The sequence below is a fragment of the Hypomesus nipponensis genome, chromosome 22 (assembly GCF_054491055.1).
Source record: "Hypomesus nipponensis isolate SF chromosome 22, ASM5449105v1, whole genome shotgun sequence".
Taxonomy (NCBI): domain Eukaryota; kingdom Metazoa; phylum Chordata; class Actinopteri; order Osmeriformes; family Osmeridae; genus Hypomesus; species Hypomesus nipponensis.
In genome coordinates, this window is record NC_140382.1 from 16,014,197 (window position 1) to 16,035,226 (window position 21,030).

Here is a 21,030-nt window from a genome sequence, read left to right on the forward strand (position 1 = left end):
CTATTTAGTGTTGAAGTGTTGCTAGATAACAAAGTTGTTGTCATTCAGCTGTTTTTTTTAATAGACTAACATTTTCAAAGTTTGTTTAAAGGTGCCTTTTTTCTTCTTATCTCCTTATTACTGAGAAATAAACAATATGTATAAGTTAACCTAGTTTGCCTTATAAAGGTAATGTGATCCTATCTCTCGTATAGACACCAAACTGGGAGGATTTGTTGGCTGTACTTTTATATTGTTAGAGAGGAGATACACCTAAACAGTCTACTACATGTGTTAAAAGGATAGGTCTGGTTAGTCTCGATCCTCATAGACACACAAGCCTATTTATCATTTTATGGTCTGTAAATTAGGATCCTTTTAAGATCCGGAGTGTGTTTGTGTTATTATCACAAAGAAGAGTCACGCCATGCTCCATGCATCATTCTAGGCACATACTGTTCAGACAGACAGGTACATTTTATGTACCTGTAAATTCAAACTGGTTAAACTGATGTCAGTTTTTTTTTTATAAAGTCTCTTGAGCTCTGACAAAAAAGAAACCAAAGATAATTGCAATTGGACATGATCATACAAAAGAGACATTCTAAGTCTGATTGTTTGATAACGTTGCTAATGTAAATTTATTTAAATGCCAGTGCTATGCACCAGGAAGCAGTCTCTTAGTCAAATAAAAACAATGCAAATTATGTAAAAACAAGACTGATACACATTTTAGAAAACTGAAAACACATTTGTCATTTTCAGCTTTTAAAAACACCCACTGTGCAGCACTCCTTACCCCTCCTCTTCCTTCTCCTTGTGGAGCATTTCTACAAGGGCATTGGCTGTTGGGCCAAACCGTCAGTCTAAAGCACTGCCCTGACAATTGTCTGAATATCTTGCAAAAACTAAATTACAGAGTAGAAATACAAATATAAAAAGGCTGTTAAAAGATTTTTCAGCTGCTTATCTCATTGGTTAGACCATGAACCAAGAAGAACATGGTGATGATAGATCTTTCACACTAGTTGGCTGCAACAAGCATCTGAACCTAGCACTGTTCTCTGATATAGTACTTTCTGATTATCTCAGTCAAAGGTGCATTATTTGAGATTGTTTTTATGATCTCCTTATTACTGAGAAATAAACAATATGTATAAGTTAACCTAGTTTGCCTTATAAAGGTAATGTGCCCCTATCTCTCGTACAAACACCAAACTGGGAGGATTTGTTGGCTGTACTGTAATATTGTTAGAGAGGAGATAGACCTAAACAGTCTACTGAATGTGTTAAAAGGATAGGTAAGGATAAGGATTTTATTGTCATTCCAAAACATACTACATGAACTGGAGCAAAATTAGGTACTGAGGTACGGTTAAAACCACTCACAAATAAATAACTAAACTACTCATCATAAATAAAAACAGATAACCAATCATACACACAGAAATACATACAAAAAATAGATAAATTAGAAGAATAGTAATATTTATTTATTCTATTTAAATCAGGCACCTGGCCCATATGAACAGATACAGACACATACACAAAAGGAGTATACATAACCCAATGTTATGATGTAATGTTATGATAACATTAAGTAACACAATGTTATTTAAGCAATAAGGTACGAGAAGCAGTACTTTATCGTCAATAAAGTACGTGTTCAAGGGTGTTGTTAGGCCCGACGTGCAGCGGAGGGCTGGCAAACCCTGGAACACGTACTTTATGATGTAATAATACAATGCAGTGTAACTTTTAGGACAAACGTTCCGTTTGTCAGTCCTGGGGCCTATTCCATAAAGGCCGCTCAAAAAAGCTAGACTTAAAGTCCTAAACCAGACTTGAATAAGTTTAATTAGTCAAGCGGGGCTTAAGCGGTTCCATAAAGGCCCATTTCAGCTCACGCAGTCCTACTAATTCAAGTCAGATTTACGTAGTCAAGCTAATTGCGCGTGCACCCAATTTTTTAACACCCCAAGAGGTAAAACATGGATCATACAATCCACCACGGAAAAAGCAATGCACACGTCCACGTGACTTCTTCCAGAAAGAACGTTCCCTTTAAATCATGTACAATGACAGCTCCCTCATCCACCGCTTCAATCAAAGTAAAACGACACGCCATGATTGACGTCTGGAACGATAGGCTACGTAGGGTGAAGACCTTTTTAGACCTTCGTTGATTAAAAAATACCCTCTAAACTAATCTAAATTGACTTTTTTTACATTGTTTAAAATAAATAGCCTACTATTAATTAAAACATTATCGAGTAGCCTAGTGCTAACTTTTTAACATGGGTTTTGTGTCGGCTATGGTGTTTGTGTCACTTGTGTCGACAGTGCTACTGCCTCTTGGGCAGGTCATCATTGTAAATGAGAATTGGTTCTCAATTGATTTTACCTGGTTAAATAAAGGTCATATAAAGGTTTTTGCACATTGGCAAGAAGCTTACATCAAGCAATAAATACAATATGTGAGTTGTTTGCTGCAGTTACAGTCCAGATGATAAAGTAAATCCAGTAAATTCTCTGCAGAGTTTTCTGAAGTCACATGATTTAAAATAATTTGTGTTTGCGTGTCTTGCCACATGCCTTCTGTCTCATCCCTCCATCTAACAGGTTTTATACTCCAAAGAAGATGGAATGTCTTTGTGTGGGTAAGATAGTTCCACAGGTTTCTTCCGCAGGTTGTGTGTTGTCCAAGATGATTCACAGATGTGGTGTAAATGGAAGGTAACTCTAGGAACATGGAATTAAAATGTTCATGCAGCGTTTACACATCTAAATCTACCTACACAACATTGATCAATGTTTGGGTTAGTAAATTACAAGTAGATGGATACAAAGATTGACTGTCTTATCTCTGCTCGAAAGGAAGTTAAATTGAAAGTTAAATTACATGAAGTATAAAAGAATAAATGGATGAGCACTTCGAAATCCCCCAGGAGGGATGGACTGAGCTTGCAGAAGGAGGGGGGTGGGGAAAGGTTGGTTATGTTATTATTACAATAGAACCACAAACAGTACACCTATTAACATGCACATTCATGCACAAATATAATTCGAAATCCCCCCCCCACCCCCATTCAGAAAGCAGTACAAGCAGTCAAACAGCTGCAGGCGTTTCCTAAACAGGTGTCCAATCAAAATTGAACCACGTGTATTATGATCCAATCGGCATTCTATATATAAATGACCCAATCGGCATTCCATACAGCTTAGACTTTCTAGCGTGTAGTGAAGTGGTAGTTCTCCTTCTACTGCAAGATCAGAGCCGCTGACGTTTACAAAGAAAGACAACTTTTGCACGCTATTGTTTTCCAAGATGAGTGGAAAAAAAGAGACCAGGTAATTTGTATTCCTTTGTGTTTGAGTCACATTTACATTTAGTCATTTAGCAGACACTCTTATCCAGAGCGACTTACAGTAAATAAAGGGACATTCCTCTGAGGCAAGTAGGGTGAAGTGCCTTGCCCAAATTTTACATGGCAAGGAATCGAACCAGCAACCTTCTGATTAATGGTCCGATTCCTTAACAGTTCAGCCATCAGACCTCCCTGGGTTCTGCTGTGTAGCCTACTAAGAGAACCTGTCTAACGTGCCATTGCCAGGGCTGTGGTGGTAAAATTAGAGTTGGGTAAACTACTTTACTATTTTTTTATTATTACGTTTCATTAGGTCTATTTAGTTGGTGTTGCACCGTGTGCACCGAAACCTTCCCAGCTGAAAAAGAAAGTATAGGGCCTACTTTAGAGTATTTCAAGCATATTCACATTTTCAATAGTACATTTTAAATATACTAAGAAAAAGTGAATATCTGTGAATATATATAAAAAGTATACTACCATTATGCTTTTACCAATTTTAATGTTAATACTTTGAACACACTTTTTAAAAATGGTACTACTGTAGACTTTTAGTAAATATATTATTAAAAAATATACTTTAAGTAAAACATGGAGTCAGATGGCTGAGCAGTGAGGAAGGTTGCAGGATCGATTCCCCACTGTGCCAAATGACGTTGTGTCCTTGGGCAAGGCACTTCACCCTACTTGCCTCGGGGGAATGTCCCTGTACTTACTGTAAGTCGCTCTGGATAAGAGTGCCTGCTAAATGACTAAATTTAAATGTAAAACATATATATAATTTCTAAAGTGTACAACTGGAACTTGTCTTTTAGCTCTTTAATTGCTAATTTCTTTTTTTTGAAAGACCATATTTATCCAATAGCATTGGGCAAGACAATATGACCTATGTAGCCTAACTGTGGTCTTTGAAAAAAAATCATATTTGCAAATGTTTTTGTTTGTGTTCGTAATATTACGAGATAAGGTGTCTACACTTTTGTTCTATGATGAATGCAATACGCTTCCGTGTGTTCCCTGCCGTTCTGATTAAATCTTCAAATTCGGAGTAGGCTAACCTTCGAGCAAGCTCACTCTGTTTGGCTGCGGGGAAAAAACTGCAATATTTTTGGCCATGGTGAGCAGCCAATAGCAGCGTTGCTGATCAAGGTTTCAACTATCGATACATACCCCCTTTTAGACCAACGCATGAACGCGCAAGTATCCCAGACAACTCAATCCAGCTATAATCATAAACAGGTGATTTATGTGATGTTTTGTTGTTGCCTACGGCCGAACACCACCCGTGGTATATTCCTCAACAACCCCACTCGCACTATTGCTTTAATATAAAACAATTGGGTTGTATCGATTTATTTAGCTGTTTCTGATTGAACGAGAGACGTTCGATGAGTTGAAATATCCCAGAACAACCCAACTCTGACTTTTCACAGCTAATAATAAATCTCTCCGCGATTTAACATTCGCGTTGATACAAATTAGTAACCATAACAACAGGGACGAGTCAAAGCCACAATATCTTAGAATTTTGAAAGACTTTAACAAGTTAACTTGTATTTACAACAATGAGTGACTTCAATATTTATTTCTAAAACTGGTTGTTCCCATCCTTGATTGTGATTGGCTATATCGCGTTCCATGCCGTTGTAAAATCCAGCATAACCTCACAGGTTGTCCTCATAACATTCTTTAACATTCCATATTACTGCGCATCGAATATTTCAAATTGAAAAAGACGGCAAAGATGTCCATCTGGCTGTTGTGTGGCAACGATTTATGTAGGAACTATACTTTGTAGTAGCGGAAGAATGACGGTTTATTATTAAACTATTTTGTTTCTAATTGTTTTTATTGATGAAATCATATCAAATATTTGTAGTAACAGTTTTAGAAAGCAATAAGTCCCGCAAGTCCCGCGAGTCCGTGGTTTACGCTGATTTTAGAACAGGTAAGGGGGTTTTCGGCACTCCGCTTCGTCGTGCCTAACAACTCCCCTTACCTGTTCTAAAATCAGCGTAAACCACGGCCTCTTGGGGCTTATTGCTTAATTTAACCTATTTGAAAAATGTTTCTTTTCAGAATGTACTGTCAGTGTCACGTAACCGCTCATCTCACATCCCATTCGCTATTCCCCTAGCTAGTCAATCTACTGTACTTCAGACAGGCTTTGGCCAACAAGACAGTAGCAGCAATTCTACACATGGCAGATTATTTTCTGCTTAAAAATCTTGATTTTATTTGGGGACAATGACATGGCTTGATAGCTGGCTAGTCTTGTTGTTAAACATACTGTCAAATTATAATTTCTGTTTGGAGAAAATGTCAACTTTGATGCGGTCATCTCACATCCATTTGCTGTTCAACTCGCTCAGGCTGCGGCCGTACTGTAGTTTAGTAGTGTACTAGTAGGCTACTAGTAGCCTGGCTCTGCCCTCCTACGTACTTCCACAATTTGGATTTTGCTTCTGTACTAGGTCTGGGATATCGGCTCTGAAGTCGGTTTCCAGAAACACATTTTTTGTAGGTCCAATCAGCGAACAGAGGGAGTGGCTGAGAACGATGACGTTAATGTCGTGCACTTGTTTGAGTAGTTCAGTAATGGCGGCGGAGAAAGATGCGGGCGAAACTATTCTGCGGTTGTGGCAACGCTGCCGAATATAGGTTAAAGCCGGAGCAAGAACATTCCTTGCTGAGTTTTGTTGGTGGCCATGATGTTGTGGCCCTCCTCCCCACGGGGTTCGGGAAAAGTTTGATTTTCCAGCTACGGCAGCTAGCTCTGTTACAGTAGTGGTGAAGGAGTTGGCTAAGGCGAACGCTTGCGATTGGTTATCGCTTCCTCCTCTCCCCTCTTTTACTTTGAACTCTTATACCTCACCTCTCCCCTCTATCCTCCAATTTCCTCTCCTCCACTCTCCTCCCCTCTCATCTCCTCCCATCTTTTCCCATCTCCTCTCCCAGGGTCAAGACCGAAATGAGAGAAGTCTTCCTGGAGTGTCCTGACTATTTCATGGCTGTTGCCATCCTCGCAGCTCAGAGGAGCAGAGACCCAAGTACACAGGTGCCTGCTCACAACTACCCCCCACATGCTTGCACACACACGTACACTGATTGTACGCTAATTGCATCACGTAACATGTTCACCCCTTCCCTCCTCCTAATCCTCAGGGTCCACAGATCTGCCTCATATCAAATAATAACCCTGCTGTCATCCTCTGATCAGGACCCCTACTTTTCTGACCAGGCCCCATATAAAACAACACACACTTACACACACACACACTCACACACTTCTACCGTCACATGAGTAGAAGGTGGGAAAGAGGAGTGATGGAGAAGTGAACCTGTTCTCTCCAGCAGGTGTGTGTGTGTTTGTATTGATGGGTGTAGAAAGGGTGAGGTTTAGAGGACAGGGTTGCAGGGGGTCTGAGCTGGCCTAGCAACTATAAACTGATCAAAGACAGAGGTCCCGGGGGAGGTGTGTGTGCGTGTGTGTACGCCTGTGCGTGTGTGTGCTGTGTGTGAGACACAGAGAGAAAGAAGCTGTATTATAATTTATCCATGTGAAGGACATGCTTAATTGTAGGTAACTGAAGGCGGATCGGTGCTTGCTTGTGTTGGGACCGGGCGCTCTTGAGAGGTGGGACCGTTGTCAGAAGAAGACCGTAGGTGGCGGGTTGGGGTGTAAGGTTGGACGAGAGACTGGATGTAGTCAGATGCAGTCCCGTTCACCGCTCGGAAGGTCAGTACCAGGGTCTTGAATCTTATGCGGGCCGTGATGGGAAGCCAGTGGAGGGAGATGAACAGCGGGGTAACATGGGAGCGTCTGGTTAGGTTGAAGATCAGGCAGGCTGCAGCATTCTGAATCCTCTGGGGCGGGTTGCGCATGCTGGGAGACCGGCAAGAAGCGAGTTGCACTAGTCCAACTTGAAGAGGACAATTGCTTAGACTAGCAGCTGGGTGGAATGCTAAGACAGGTATCTCCTGATCTTCCATAAATATCCAATCAGGCAGGCTCTCTCCTTCACCATTCTTTGTTCTGTCTCTCTTTTTGTCTCTCTCTGCAGGTGGGGGCCTGCATTGTGAACCAAGAGAACAAGATCGTTGGCATTGGTCACAACGGAATGCCCGACCGCTGTGACGAAGACAAGTTGCCGTGGTCAAACACGGCAGAAGGCTGGCTGGACAAGAAGTACCCTTACGGTAATGATACTTGTGGAGGGCAGCAGATGTCAACGTGGGTGAATCCCTGGCTAGTCGTTCTGGTGTTGCCATGGCATTGCCGTGATGTTTCAATGGCAAGGAGGGTGTTAAAGAGAGCACCGGTAACGAGATTTGTCAGCCAGGCTCTTGACTGATCTTTTTCACAGTCCCCCCATCCCTGTGGGTGGGTGTCTGGATGTCCTTATCTCATCTCTAGAGAAGGTGAACAGAGTGCTGGCTAAAGACCCGGTCCTCCCTCCCTCCACTCTCTTTCTTTCTCCCTCCTCTCTTCTCCCTCTCTTTCTCCCTCCCCTCTCTTTCTCTCTCCCCTCTCTTTCTCTCCATCTCTGTCTCTCTGGTGTAGTTGGCAACTAGTGTCAGATGACTGTAAAATCCTCAGGTGATTTGAAGAGGCATACGTCTCCTTTCGGGTGACTGTATGTGCCAACTCCTGTGTGTGTGTGGGTAGGGGTGTGTGTGTTTGTGTGTGTGTGTGTGTGTGTGAAGAGGTGTGCACTTGTTTCCTCATATTTGTGTAGTTGCTATAATAAAAAAGGTTAAAGAGCAAATTAAACTAACCATCTGCAAGAGGAACACACCCGACAGCAGACACACACACACAGACACAATCAAACACACATAGGAGGTAGGCATCAAGGCCAGATCTGTGTGTAGTCGACACCAGGTGTTCAGTGTTCCACTGAGAAATGATCTGACGACACAGAACCCACATAGAAGACACAATCCTGTCCTGCTCTCATCATCACGGTTCTACCTGAGAACGCTTCAGACCTCCTCCACCTTTTCCTCTTCCTTCCCTTTCCCTTCTCCGTGTTTCTTTCTCCTCCTCCACCTCTCCTCCTCCACCCTTCCACCTCCATCAAATTTTCTTCCACTCTCTCCTCCTTCTCCCTCCCATCCAGGTTATGGTAAGTTAACTTTACTATCTGCAAAAGTTAGTTGAATTTAACTTGAGTGAGTAATTACACACGCACAGTGTAGACACAGAAAACCTACACATGGGCATTCTTACACACAAGCGAGTAGGTACATACACACACAGACACACAGACACACACACACATTCCATAATTATCCATCTTATTATCTTATATCTGCTGTAGTTGAGAGTAGGCATCTGTTTTGTCTCAGTGATGTTTACACGGAACAGGAGATCTCTGTGTGTGTGTGTGTGTGTGTGTGTGTGTGGCCTTGTTTAACTTTCCTTGTGTGTGTAATTGTCTGTTTTGTGATTGCTGAATAATCAGCAATAACTAAATACATCCTCATTTTTGCCTCTGCCTCTCTCTCTCTCCCCCCCCAGTCTGCCATGCAGAGCTGAATGCCATCATGAATAAGAACTCAGCAGATGTGAAAGGCTGCTCCATGTATGTTACTCTCTTCCCTTGCAACGAATGTGCTAAGCTCATCATACAAGCAGGTGAGAACACAAACACACACACACACATTTACATTTACTCTTGTACACTCACAAGCTTCTCTCTGTCTTTGAAAAGGAGAATTATTCACAGACACCCCTAAGACTACTGAAAGTCCTTTAATAGTGTTAGTGGTGAGTTTGAACATTGTGTGTGTGTGTGTGTGTGTAGTAGGGATGCAACAATTCAACAAGCCCATGGTTCGGTTCGTTTTTTTGGGTCACGGTTTCGGTTTTGGTTCGGTTTTGTTTAGCAAATTAGGGGGAAGAAAAAAACATTACAATTTCAGTGTTCTCTGTATTTTCTGTGTATTTTCTGTATATCCGGCGAAGTGGGAGGTCCCGGAGTGCAGAAGGGGGGTGGATCCAGCGACTAAAAATGGGAACACAAAACTGAACACAAAAAAATACACTGCCTACATAGCTTCTCTGACTAAAAAAACCTGCGTGTACTTCAGGGAAATGTATATTTTAATTTCAGAACATGCACTGCAAGGGTGTGAAACGTTAAAAATAAACACTGCAACAATCGCTTTTACAAGAAGCAGCTGCGATAAGGGCGTTTGTCATTAGGCTGTTTCAGCACACACACCTGTAACCTGTGTTGTGGCAGTGTTTCCTTTAGGATGTCTTTTTAGCAGTGGGGGCAGGTCTCATTCTTTCTCTCTCTCAGTCTCTCTCCTTCTCTCTCTGTTACTTTCTGCTGCCTGCCTTTACTGTCCCTCTGGTGAACACATACACACCCACACACACCAGCTTTTACTGGGTAAACTGATTCTTTAGCCTGATATATCAAAGCAATGTGTTTACATAAGGCTGTACAAAAAGCATAGACATTTTACACACACACACGCACACACACCTACACACATAAACACACGTACACACATACACAGACACAGCAGAAAGTGCCCACCCCAGTGGGTTAGAGACAGACCTGTACAGTGAAGTGCTGAGATGGTTGAATTGCTGCAGTATGTGTGTGTGTGTGTGTTTGTGTAATGACCGGACTCAGGAGAAGTGGTAGCGATCCAAGTGCGGGCTTTTAATGGTAGTACAGAGTAGTCAGGCAGGCACAGGTTGTCAACAGGAGAACAGCAATGCAGGGAAATCCAAAGTATAGTCGGGTCACAGGCTTGGGTTGAACAGGGGCTGACAGGAATTTCAGAGACTAGGCACAGAGCATGTACGGGTGTCAGGCAGGGGTCGTTATCTCCATTTCTAAGAAATCCAAAGGGAAGAGCAGAAGAATGGTTGAGGCAAAAACAAAGGTTCGGTACACATAAATCTCTTAGATAAGTAACGCTCTGTATTGCAGGTAAGAACTAACTATCAAGACTTTGGAGTGAAGAAACAGGCTAAGCTGGTATATATAGATTGAACATTTAATCAGGCAAATGAGGTGCATGTGTGAGTGTGTGTTGAGGAATGTCAAAACTCTAGTGACAGTCATCTGGGAAGGGGAGCCACCACTGTCACAGTGCGTGTGTGTGTGTTTTGGGGATCTCATGTTTTAAAGATGACATCCGGGTTTGGCAGACTTTTAGCTGTTGGTATTGGCTTTATCTGCTGTTGTGATTCTCTCTCTCGCTCTCTCTCTTTCTCTCTCTCTCTCTCTCTCTCTCTCTCTCTCTCTCTCTCTCTCTCTCTCTCTTTTGGTATAGGACCCCTGCTTTAGTGCTTCCATCTCTGTGCAAGAGATGAAGAGGATGTAATCTGGCTCTCTCCCTTCTTCTCGTTCTCTCTCCCTGCAGGTATAAGGGAGGTGATTTATCTATCAGATAAGTACCATGACGAAGATAGCCCGGAAGCGTCCCGACGCCTGCTGAAGCTGGCCGACATTCAGCCTAGGTGAGGTGGGGGGAGAGGAGTAAACAAGGAGATTATTAAGTTCTCAAGAATTTATGGATGTAGCACAAGGCATGTCAATATGGATGAGAGAGTGAGAATGAGGGGTGGTGAGAATGACAAATGTGGGAGATTTAGGATAGAGGGACCCAGAATGAAGAGAGGAGGATAGAGGGACAGAGGGGAGGATAGAGGGACAGAGGGGGGGGATAGAGAGACAGAGGGGGAGGAGACGGGAGCTACATGACTTGATTATCCTCCTTTAGTCTTGACGCGTCTACAGGACTGAACCACCATGGGCTCAGGGGGATTCCCTCAGTGTGTGTGTGTGTGTCCACAGGGTTACAGGCCTGGGATCTAAGGGCTGGGTGGAGAGGTGTAAACCTGAGCACTAATCACCAGTCCAGGGAGTGTGGGATGGAGGGAAGGGGGGAAAGATGGAGAGAGAGAGAGAGAGAGAGAGAGAGAGAGAGAGAGAGAGAGAGGGATGAAGGAGTGAGAGAGGGATGTTTGGTGTCCAGGGACTGAGGAAGGAGTGCAGGAAGACAGCTGCTTGGTGGGTGGTATAGAAGCAGAAAGCAGAAGGTGGTTTGTCTGAACAGGCTGGAGAGGGACACAGTAGACTGTGTGTGTGCACGTCTCCTGGAATGCTTCTATTAAAAAGCAGCTTTTACTGTGATTGGCTGTGATGGGTGACCTGCTGACTGGCATCATCATAAGGTGTGAACACACGACCACACACATGCAAGGTGTTAAAAGCAACTCTGAAAGACTCCTTGGTCTGCCTCCAGTTGTTGGATAGACTAATGTACACACACACACCACTGTTACTCCCTGATAGATTTTTCCGTCCTCTCTTCATCCACCTCCGTCCCAATCTCTTTTTTTCAAAGCACTAAATCAAACGATAACCCGAACAAAAAAAGTATGAAAAGTATGTGTTGAAAACTGGAAGTTAAAACTTGAACACAAAAAGATGACTTCCTCCTCTCACCATCTCCCTCTATTTGTGTTCCAGGAAGTTCAAACCAAATAAAACTGGGTTGGCCATTGATTTTGATGCCGTCAACCGATCCAGCGTGAACACCAATACACAATGAAAACACTCACCTTGGAGAGACAGGGAGAGAGAGAACAAGGTAGGGACAGTGGCAGAGAGAAAGAGGGAGAAAGAAAGGAGATAAAAAAAATTAGAAAAAAGCTCTCTGCTGCTCCCAAATTTATTTTCTTTCCCTTGTTTTCTTGTTCTTTGGTGCCGCTGAAGAGAAAGCTGTTTTGAAACGGCTCTGTGATTAGTCCTCTTGTGTGCTTCATTTTGGTTATTAATGTTGGTTAACTCACCAAAGGGTAAAGGCTAGGGATTTGTCATTTCTACATGTTCTAAAAGAGATGAGGAACTGGTACATTTTTTAGTTTCATATACAATTATTGTTATGAACTTGCTTTTACCTCTAAGAATCTTATAATGTTAAATTTTTTAAGCGTTTTTCATTTTTCCTTTGACCAGCTTTTTAAATGTTTGTTTTGAACATTGTATGCATTTGGATTCGTATGGACCAATTAGCAGCAAAAAGTTTCATTTTCAATTTGTTAGTTTTTTATGCAACAGAAAGCTAATGTAATATTAACAAGTATTTCATAGAAGTGTCCCATAATAAGGTTTAACTATATCATGTAAGGATCTGTTACAATGTTAATGATGTCTGTGTCCTGCAGTGCTATCACATTGCTATGTTCACTTTACGCACCAAATAAACTGTGGACTGTTGTGGTTTATTGATTAGAGGGCAGGTAGGCAGGCATGTGGGGTACTCAGTAGGGGTGGGAATCTTTTGGTACCTCACGATTAGATTCAAATCGATTATTGGGGTCACGATTCGATAAAAAAGTAAAGAAATCAAATTTCGATTCAATATATGCTTACATTTGATTCCAGTTTGCTGTTTAGTGTTACTTGTTTCTATTTGACTGTGATAAGCAAGTAAGTGTTGAAGAAAAAAATCCCACTGCATCAAAACCTTGGAATTTATTGTTTTTCCTTGCAGTTTAGTAAAGTCATTGATTTGTGAATCGATGTGAATCGCTAGAAGACTGAGCCGCGATTCATATGTGAATCGATTTTTTCCCCCACCCCTAGTACTCAGGAGAAAGGCCTAGGTTTGGGCTGTGTATCCACACAGCAGAGACATGTCCTGATCTCTAGCAAGGAATGTGGGAACAGGGGTCTTGTCAAAGCGGAGAAAGGGGGTCGAGGGAAAGTTGTCAGTTTGTGAGACTTATGTGTGTGCGTATTTCAAAGTAAGGCTGTTATGGGTTCAGGAGTTAGAAAACATGGCTCCCTAGGACAGTGAAGAGAGAAGTTGCCACCAGCTGGGAACACTCATACTTGAAGGCCTTGTGTTTGGGTTACCTCTGATTCTGGGATCTATGTTCACCCATGGGAAGGAGTAAATACCAAGAGTGACATGTCAAGCTGACCTAGTCAGGGTTAGTGAGGAGACACATATGAAGGTCTCATTAAGGGTGCCGCATAATGGATGGGGAGAAGGGGTGAACTAGGGTCTGAGGAGGACAGGAAAATTGAGCAGACTTTAGAGATTATGAGTGGGCACGCATGTTGGTTTTGACCTTGGCCAATGTGGGAAGAAACATCTATAAACTTTGGGAAACAATATTATGCAGGGCGGGAGATTTTCCTTATATCAGGCTATATAATGGGTTGTGTCTTGTGTGCGGTTTGCTTTTTGTATCTTCCTGTACCATTTGCTGCATTGCTTAATAAACAATCAAGCCATCTTGACTAATATTCTGTCTTCAGACTCTATTTTTGACTTTCGTAAATCATTCTGAAGAAAACCCTACAAATTTGGTGACCCCAACGTGATTATCTTCCTATCTGCAAGAAGAAAGCTGGTAAGTTTTATTCATGCATTTTGAAATAAGGTTATAACACAAATTAAATATGGGGAGGATTCTTTTGAATCAACGTGGAATGAGTGAGATTTCAGCATGGGCATTGTATGTCTTGTTTATCTGTAACAAAGCAACTGATGGACCCCCGTGCCCAGGAAAGCCGGCATGGGGAGGCTTGAACAACCAGAAAATGAGAAATCAAAATCTGTGGTTGGGTAAATACATCCAGTCTTGGCAAAAGTTGTTAAGGCACTGGGATGTAGTCTGTGTGATATTCCGACTGAAAGCATCAGACGATGTGCATGTACAGGCATGGGGGTTGGAGAGCTCCGCGGCGCTGGCGCCAGGAAATATAATCCCCACTAGTCAGGCATCAAGGAGGCAAGGGTTAAATATATGCTGTTAGAACCTTTGGCCTCAAAATTGATCTTTCTGGTTTGGAAATAAAGGTAGATGACCAATTCAAAGGAGAAACTCGGGTACATTTCGTTGTTAGAACGTGTTGAGATAAGCTACAAATCATAGTATTTTACAATCGCTATGACAATTTTTTCAATACTTTTAACAAGTTTCCTAAACTCTTGACACAGTTAGCACAACATCCGTCTGTGTTGGCTATACAATTAACACATTTCTTGCTGCTTTGACACAAAATGCATAGTTTAAGCACAAACTTAAAATGTTAAAAATTGTTTTACACACAAGCTCAATCAAGACCAAAACAACAAACAATTTACTTCCCAATTGTGATGAAATACTGTAAATGGCAACTATATTGCATATTTCTTGCAGTAATGTCCTGTTGCAAATGAAGCCTTTACTGAAGCAATTATGTTTCTGTCTTCTTGTACAGTAACCGTACATTCTATTAAGCTACACTGAGGTTGGTCATTCATTCTTTGTTCTGAATTCCTGCAGCAAAATGCAAGAAACAAAATGCAAGCATATACTAAACCCAACAAAACAATGTACAGAGGCTTCAAAACAAACTGCATTGCAAACCATCTATGATCCATAGTATATACTGTGAGACCTGACACATATATAAAAGAATGCAGTTTCTGTAATTCCATCTGATGTTAGTGTTTTTTATGACATTGTGCTATGATTGACTAAATGTTCCTGTTGAAAGAGAACGTGTATTAGTGTTTTGGTAGACATGGTGTAATGTTTAGTGTATTTTGGTGTTATGACAATTTGTGTTTGAGTTTAGTTTACAATGTGTGATTTTGAGCATGAAATTAACCGTTTTGCCAATTGTGTGTCGTAGGTGTGTTTGTGTGTTAAGAGTTTAGGAAACTTGTTTAGTAAAAATTGTTTTAGCGATTGTGAAAAACTGTAAGTGGAAAGGATGGTCAGCATAACTATGTGAAAAACAAACCTAGAGAAGACAAATTGACAAAGTCAAATGTGTAGTTGATAAAAGGCGAGGTTCTAAAGAAGTATGAAGATAACTTTTTGGAGAAACATGAGGCAGAGGCTTGGGAGAAGGGAAAAAGGCACAATGCATATATCAGTGGCAGTAAAATGGGAGCAACTGTAGGGGGTGCTGTAGGATTAACAGTTGGTCTGATAGCAGGGAGAGTAGCTGGGCCAGCAGGGGCAGCAGTACGGGTGAACTGGTGCTGCTACTGGAGCTGCTTTAATGAATGTTTCTGATATATGTAAGGTCATGTGAGTGGTGTAACAATCAACATGAAGTTATATCTGAAGATATCTGTCTAATTAATGATGACATTGAAGTGTTATGTCTTATTGTTGCCATTTGTCATTTAATTAAACTGTACATTTATACTGTATGCATGTTTTGCAATTGTCTCGTGAATTATAATATGTATTATTAGGTTAAATTGATTTCACATGTATTCATTCAGCAATGATTTTATTCAAAGTAACATACAAGTACTGCATGTAAAAATATAATGATAGTGTTGTTTTTGTCTTTTTTTGCAATGGCTGCTTTGTCGTGTAATTGAACTGCATCTCTATACTGTTTGTATTGTATTTCAATCAATAACATCTTATTTTGTGTTAGTTGTTCAACACATTCTTCTAATAATGTATATGCCCTACCTTGACAACTCCTCCTTCAAGTGCATCATATTTTTCACGTACATTTAGGGTATTGAAATATTTCATGTCAATTAATCAAAACTGAATGCAGACATCTTTTGAAACACCTTCAGTCTTTACGGACACCTATTCTATCAGAATGAACTCCTTTCTCACCAAACCCCATTTTCTTTTCAGTGGCAGTAAACAAAGGTTGGTGCTGGTTGGTCTTGAGAGAGTGAACAGTGATCTGTGAAGGTGGTGTCAATAAAATTGAGCATGCATTTGGAAAATGTATTATTCAATGCCTTTCGATATTTTCATAAAAAATGAGAAAATATGATGATGCAGCTTTCCTCAGTGTGTACACAAGTAGGCCCAGTCATGCTCTAACATCATGCCACCAAACAAAGCAACTTATCAAGCCAAACAAAATATTGTGCCAAGACAACAGTGCATTCCTTTCGAAATACGAGCATGTCCCTCAACTGCCGATCAGTCACGTTATGCACACTTGAGTACAAACGTGGGATCCTTGTCATTCAAGAGGGCATTTATAAGTAAGCCTATCTGCAATAAAATTGAGTATGCAGTAGGAAAGTATATCATTCTGTCAATAACTTTCAATATTTCTTCTTCCTCTCTTCTTCTTCTTCTTCTTCTTCTTCGTCTCTTCTTCCTGAGGAGACTGAAGAAGTTTGGTATGGACTCAGTCATCCTCATTACCTTTAACAGATGCACTATAAAGAGCATTCTGACTGGTTGTATTACAGTGTGGTATGGGAGCTGCACAGACCGGGACCGCAAGGCCCTACAAAGTGTGGTCCGTTCTGCTGAGTTCATCATCGGCAGGAAGCTCCCTGCCCTACAGGACACCTACCACACACGTTGCCTAAGGAAAGCCGGCAGGATTCTAAGAGACTGTTCCCACCCATCCTTCAGTCTCTTTACCCCGTTGCCTTCTGGCAGGCGTTACCGCAGCATCCGGTCGCGCACACGCAGACTGGACAACAGTTTCTACCCAAGGGCCATCAGGCTTCTGAATGGACACTGATATGGACATTGATTACTGCACACTAGTCACTTATACACTGTCACTTTCAGCTACTGGTTGCTCTATCAGTAACTTGCACTACTGTACCTCACTGTACCTCGCCAACAGGCTTCTGTATGGTCATTGACATAGTCACTGATCTGCAAATTTGCACTATTGTACTGTACTCCACTTAGGTTAGAATAGGTTATAGGGTTGAAACAGGTTTTTTGTGCATTTAGGGTTAGCATAGTGTACTATTTATTGTTATCTGTAATTTAGGAAGTTTTAGTATTAGGGTTAGTATAGTCGATATTTATTGCTATCTGTATATTTAGGAAGTTTCACTTATTTAAGCTCAGCATTGATGTAAATTGTGTTCCGTGTACTTATGTGTTATGTTATGCCGGGTGCTTGCGTTGTCTTGTCTTAAGAATTTCAGTGCCCAGTCTAACCTTGTGTTGTTCTGTGTACCTGACAAATAAAAGACTTGAACTTGAACTTCATAAAAAAATAGAAAATATGATGATGAAAACAGCATCTTTCATTGATTCTAAAGCTTGAAATGTTTCAAAAAAATCAAAAGATTGAGGATTTACACTTGTACTCTAATTCATAATAGGCTAATGAATACATTTAAAATCAATAGAGAGGGTTGTCATGCAGCTTTCCTCAGTGTGTACACGAGTAGGCCCTACAGTTATGCTCTAACATCATGCCACCAAACAACAACTTATCAAGCCAAACAACATATTGTGCCAAGACCTGGTGTATTACTTGAGACACCAGTCATGCTCTAACATCATGACATCAAACAATGCAACTTATCAAGCCAAACAATATATTGTGCCAAAACACCAGTGCATTCCTTTCGAAATACGAGCATGGAATGTCCCTCAAGAAGCGACCAGTCACGCTATGCACACTTAAGTTCAGACGTGCGATCCTTGTCATTCAAGAAGGCATTACAGTAACCAAGGGCGTAGGTTTGGTCTTAGCTTTGGTAGGGACACTGCCCGCCCCCTAATAAATATTTATATGTTGCTACAATTACCTAGGTAATTGGTTCAGGTTTTATGGAGCTGTACTAGGCCTACATCATCTGTGTTTTGAATTCAGAGCAATGAAATAATGAATTATATTTGGGCATCCCAATTTATAGCACCTTTCTACTACCTACAAGTATAAGTGTGAATGATAATGGGCATGACTACCCATTAGCCATCAGTGCGCTCGTACAGTCGTTGCCATATAATAAGAGGCTTTATTATATGGCAACGACGGTACAAGCTTTCTGATTGGCTAATGGGTAGTCATGCCAGCCGCGTATTGCCCTCCTCGGCGGTCAATACATAAGGGATAATGTATAGAACGCCGGTCATTATCGGGAAAATAAGGTCGGGAAATTAATAATATCGGGAAATTATTTTCCCGATGGTGGCCAGGGGGGGCCCCAAGGGGGGGGCCCCAGGGGGGCCCCAAGCAGCCGCTTAGTTCGCTTATGCCTTGGGCCGGCCCTGACTGCATGCATGTTTTGCAATTGTCTCATGAATTATTACATGGAAGTATTAGCAAGTATAGTAGATTTCACATGTATTTATTCAGCAGACAATTTTGTTAAAGTAACATACAAGTAGTGCATGTAGAAATATAATTATTGTGTCGTTTTTGTCTTTTTTTGCAATAGCTGCTTTAATTGTAATTGAACTGCATATTTATACTGTTTGTATTTTATTTCAATCATTAACATCTTATTTTATGTTAGTTGTTAAACACATTCTTCTAATAAAAAGTGTATAGGGCCCACCATGAAAACTGCTCGTTCAAGCGCATCACTTTTAATACATTTTTCACTTAAATTTAGGGTATTGAACAATTTTGTGTCAATTAATCAAAACAGAATGCAGACACCTTTTGAAACACCTTCAGTCCTTCCAGACACTTATTCTAACAGAATAAACTCATCAACCCCCCTTTCTTTTCAGAGGACAACAATAGCAGTAAACAAAGGTTGGTGCTGGTTGGTCTTGAGAGAGTGGGCAAGAGTGCATCAGGAAACACCCTCCTGGGGAGAAAAGACTTTGAGACTGGGGCCACTTTCAAGCCACTCACTCTGAGGAGTGAGAGCAGACAGGCTGAGGTGTGTGGCCGCAGCCTGACTGTTGTGGACACTCCTGGCCTCCTGAACAGTCATCTGTCTGAAGAGGAAATGAGAAAGGAGATGAAGACAGCCTTGTTGCATGGGTCACCCATGTATCCCCCACGCCTTCCTCCTGGTCATCCAGCTGGGACGGTTCAGAGAGCAAGAGAGGAAAGTGATGGAGGCACTGCAGGAGATGATGGGTACCAATGTCAGGGACCACACCATAGTTCTCTTTACCTATGGTGACAGACTTCAAGAAACAAACATAGAACATTTTATTACTGAGGACAAAAACTTAAAGAAACTGGTTCAGCAATGTGGAGGGCGTTACCATGTGTTCGATAATACCATCACAGACTATAATAATATGCAGGTCAGTAAGCTTCTAGACAAGATACAGGAGTTAAGTGGAAAGGATGGTGAACATGACTATGTGAATATAACACCTAATGAATATATCCGTTGCAGTCAAATTGGAGCAACTGTAGGGGTTGTTCTAGGATTAGCAGTTGGTGGGATAGCAATCGGAGTAGTTGGGGCAGTAGCTGGGGCAGCAGCAGGGGCAGCAGCAGGGGCAGCATTAAGGGCAGGATTAGCGGCAGCATTAGGGGCAGCAGGGGCAGCAAGAGGGGTTGTTGCAGGGTCAGTTGCAGGGTCAGCTACTAGGCTTATTTAAACCAGTTAATTCTACTCTACTATTTAATAAAGTTTTCACTCGTTCAACATTCCCGAGACAGCAAGGCGCGCAGGTAGAATACTATACGTGTTACTGGAGCTGCTTTAATGAATGTTTCTGATAAATGTAAGGTCATGTGAGTTGTGTAACAATCATGATTAAGTCATTTTGAAAATATCTGTTATGTTTGGAAAATTAATGACGACACGAAGTGTTAAGTCTGTCTTATTGTTTGCCAGTTTTGTGTAATTGAACTGTACATGTATACTGTATGTATTGTATTTAAATAAATTACATAGCTATTGTACGTTAGTTGAGGACACTCCTGGGGTCTCATTTATAAAACTGTGTGTAGGATTCTTACTAAAAGTGTACGTACACCCAAAAGCTTAAAATGGCGTACGCCCCCAAAAAATCTTATTTATAAAACCAGAATCAGAAATCAGAATCAGAAAGGGATTTATTCGCCATGAAAGTTTGCACAGACAAGGAATTTGCTTTGGCAGTTAGGTGCATACAATAAACATATAGGAATCTTAAATTTAAATATGTGGTCGAACTATACTAAGGATACATAAACTAGCAATACTAAGTGGAATAAAATTAAAATAAAATATACAATAAAATAAAATATAAGTTGCCATAAATTCCTGAGATATCTACGCGTGCAAGCAGGAAACTGTTATGGTTGCTATACTGGTTGCTAGGTAGGAAGTTTTGTATTTAGGCTTATTTAAACCAGTTAATTCTACTCTACTATTAAAGTTTTCACTCGTTTGATAGCTGGTGCTAGCTAGCTAGTTGTTTTCGTCAAAAAGGACTTAATTAGCATCAATTTTAACAGACCGGGAAGGCAACACGTATAGTATTCTACCTGCGCGCCTTGCTGTCTCGGGAATGTTGAACGAGTGAAAACTTTATTAAATAGTAGAGTAGAATTAACTGGTTTAAATAAGCCTAAATACAAAACGTCCTACCTAGTAACCAGTATAGCAACCATGACAGTTTCCTGCTTGCACGCGTAGATATCTCAGGAATTTAAGGTCGGCATAGCGACGGACTCGTCCTTGCTTCGGAACGGCATTGTGACGTCAGGTAGGACACTATTTGGCCCTAGGACACTATTTGGCCTGACAGCTCCATCTAGTGGACAGACAGGGAAACACAGACAGGGAAGTATAACAGTCATATATCGCCCTCTAGTGGCCACATAGGGGAAGAGCAGAAACTGTGTACTACAATAAACAAAACAAAAGTAATCTACTAATAAAGTAAGGGGGGGGGGGGGGGCTTTTCTGTCGGTTTGGGTCCGCACCCTAGGGGGGGGGTATGAAAAATGACACAAAACAAAAGCAGTTGAATAGGCACACAGACTGAGGG

At 41.3% G+C, this 21,030-nt stretch overlaps 1 protein-coding gene across 3 annotated transcripts; it reads left to right on the forward strand.

Moving 5' to 3' along the window:
• Nucleotides 1–3,211: 3,211 nt before the first annotated feature.
• LOC146236833 (deoxycytidylate deaminase-like) lies at nucleotides 3,212–13,639 on the forward strand. 3 transcript variants are annotated; one of them, XM_084687035.1, is made up of 7 exons: nucleotides 3,212–3,330; nucleotides 6,306–6,405; nucleotides 7,412–7,547; nucleotides 8,872–8,988; nucleotides 10,740–10,836; nucleotides 11,852–11,972; nucleotides 12,098–13,639. In XM_084687035.1, exons 1-6 carry the CDS (start codon nucleotides 3,308–3,310, stop codon nucleotides 11,931–11,933), a joined length of 555 nt encoding a protein of 184 aa, XP_084543161.1. In that variant the 5' UTR covers nucleotides 3,212–3,307; the 3' UTR covers nucleotides 11,934–11,972; nucleotides 12,098–13,639. The 3 variants fall into 3 exon arrangements, with proteins under 3 accessions (XP_084543161.1, XP_084543160.1, XP_084543162.1); XM_084687034.1 differs by having other exon boundaries at nucleotides 11,852–13,639; XM_084687036.1 differs by lacking the exon at nucleotides 3,212–3,330 and adding an exon at nucleotides 4,406–4,586 and having other exon boundaries at nucleotides 11,852–13,639.
• The last annotated feature ends 7,391 nt before the right edge of the window (nucleotides 13,640–21,030 follow it).

Excerpts from the sequence above, each read along its gene's own strand:
- LOC146236833 (XM_084687034.1), top strand. The coding sequence starts at position 3,308 with ATGAGTGGAAAAAAAGAGACCAG. Across the intron at positions 7,548-8,871 it reads GGACAAGAAGTACCCTTACG|TCTGCCATGCAGAGCTGAAT; the intron begins GTAATGATACTT and ends CTCCCCCCCCAG. Across the intron at positions 8,989-10,739 it reads TAAGCTCATCATACAAGCAG|GTATAAGGGAGGTGATTTAT; the intron begins GTGAGAACACAA and ends CTCTCCCTGCAG.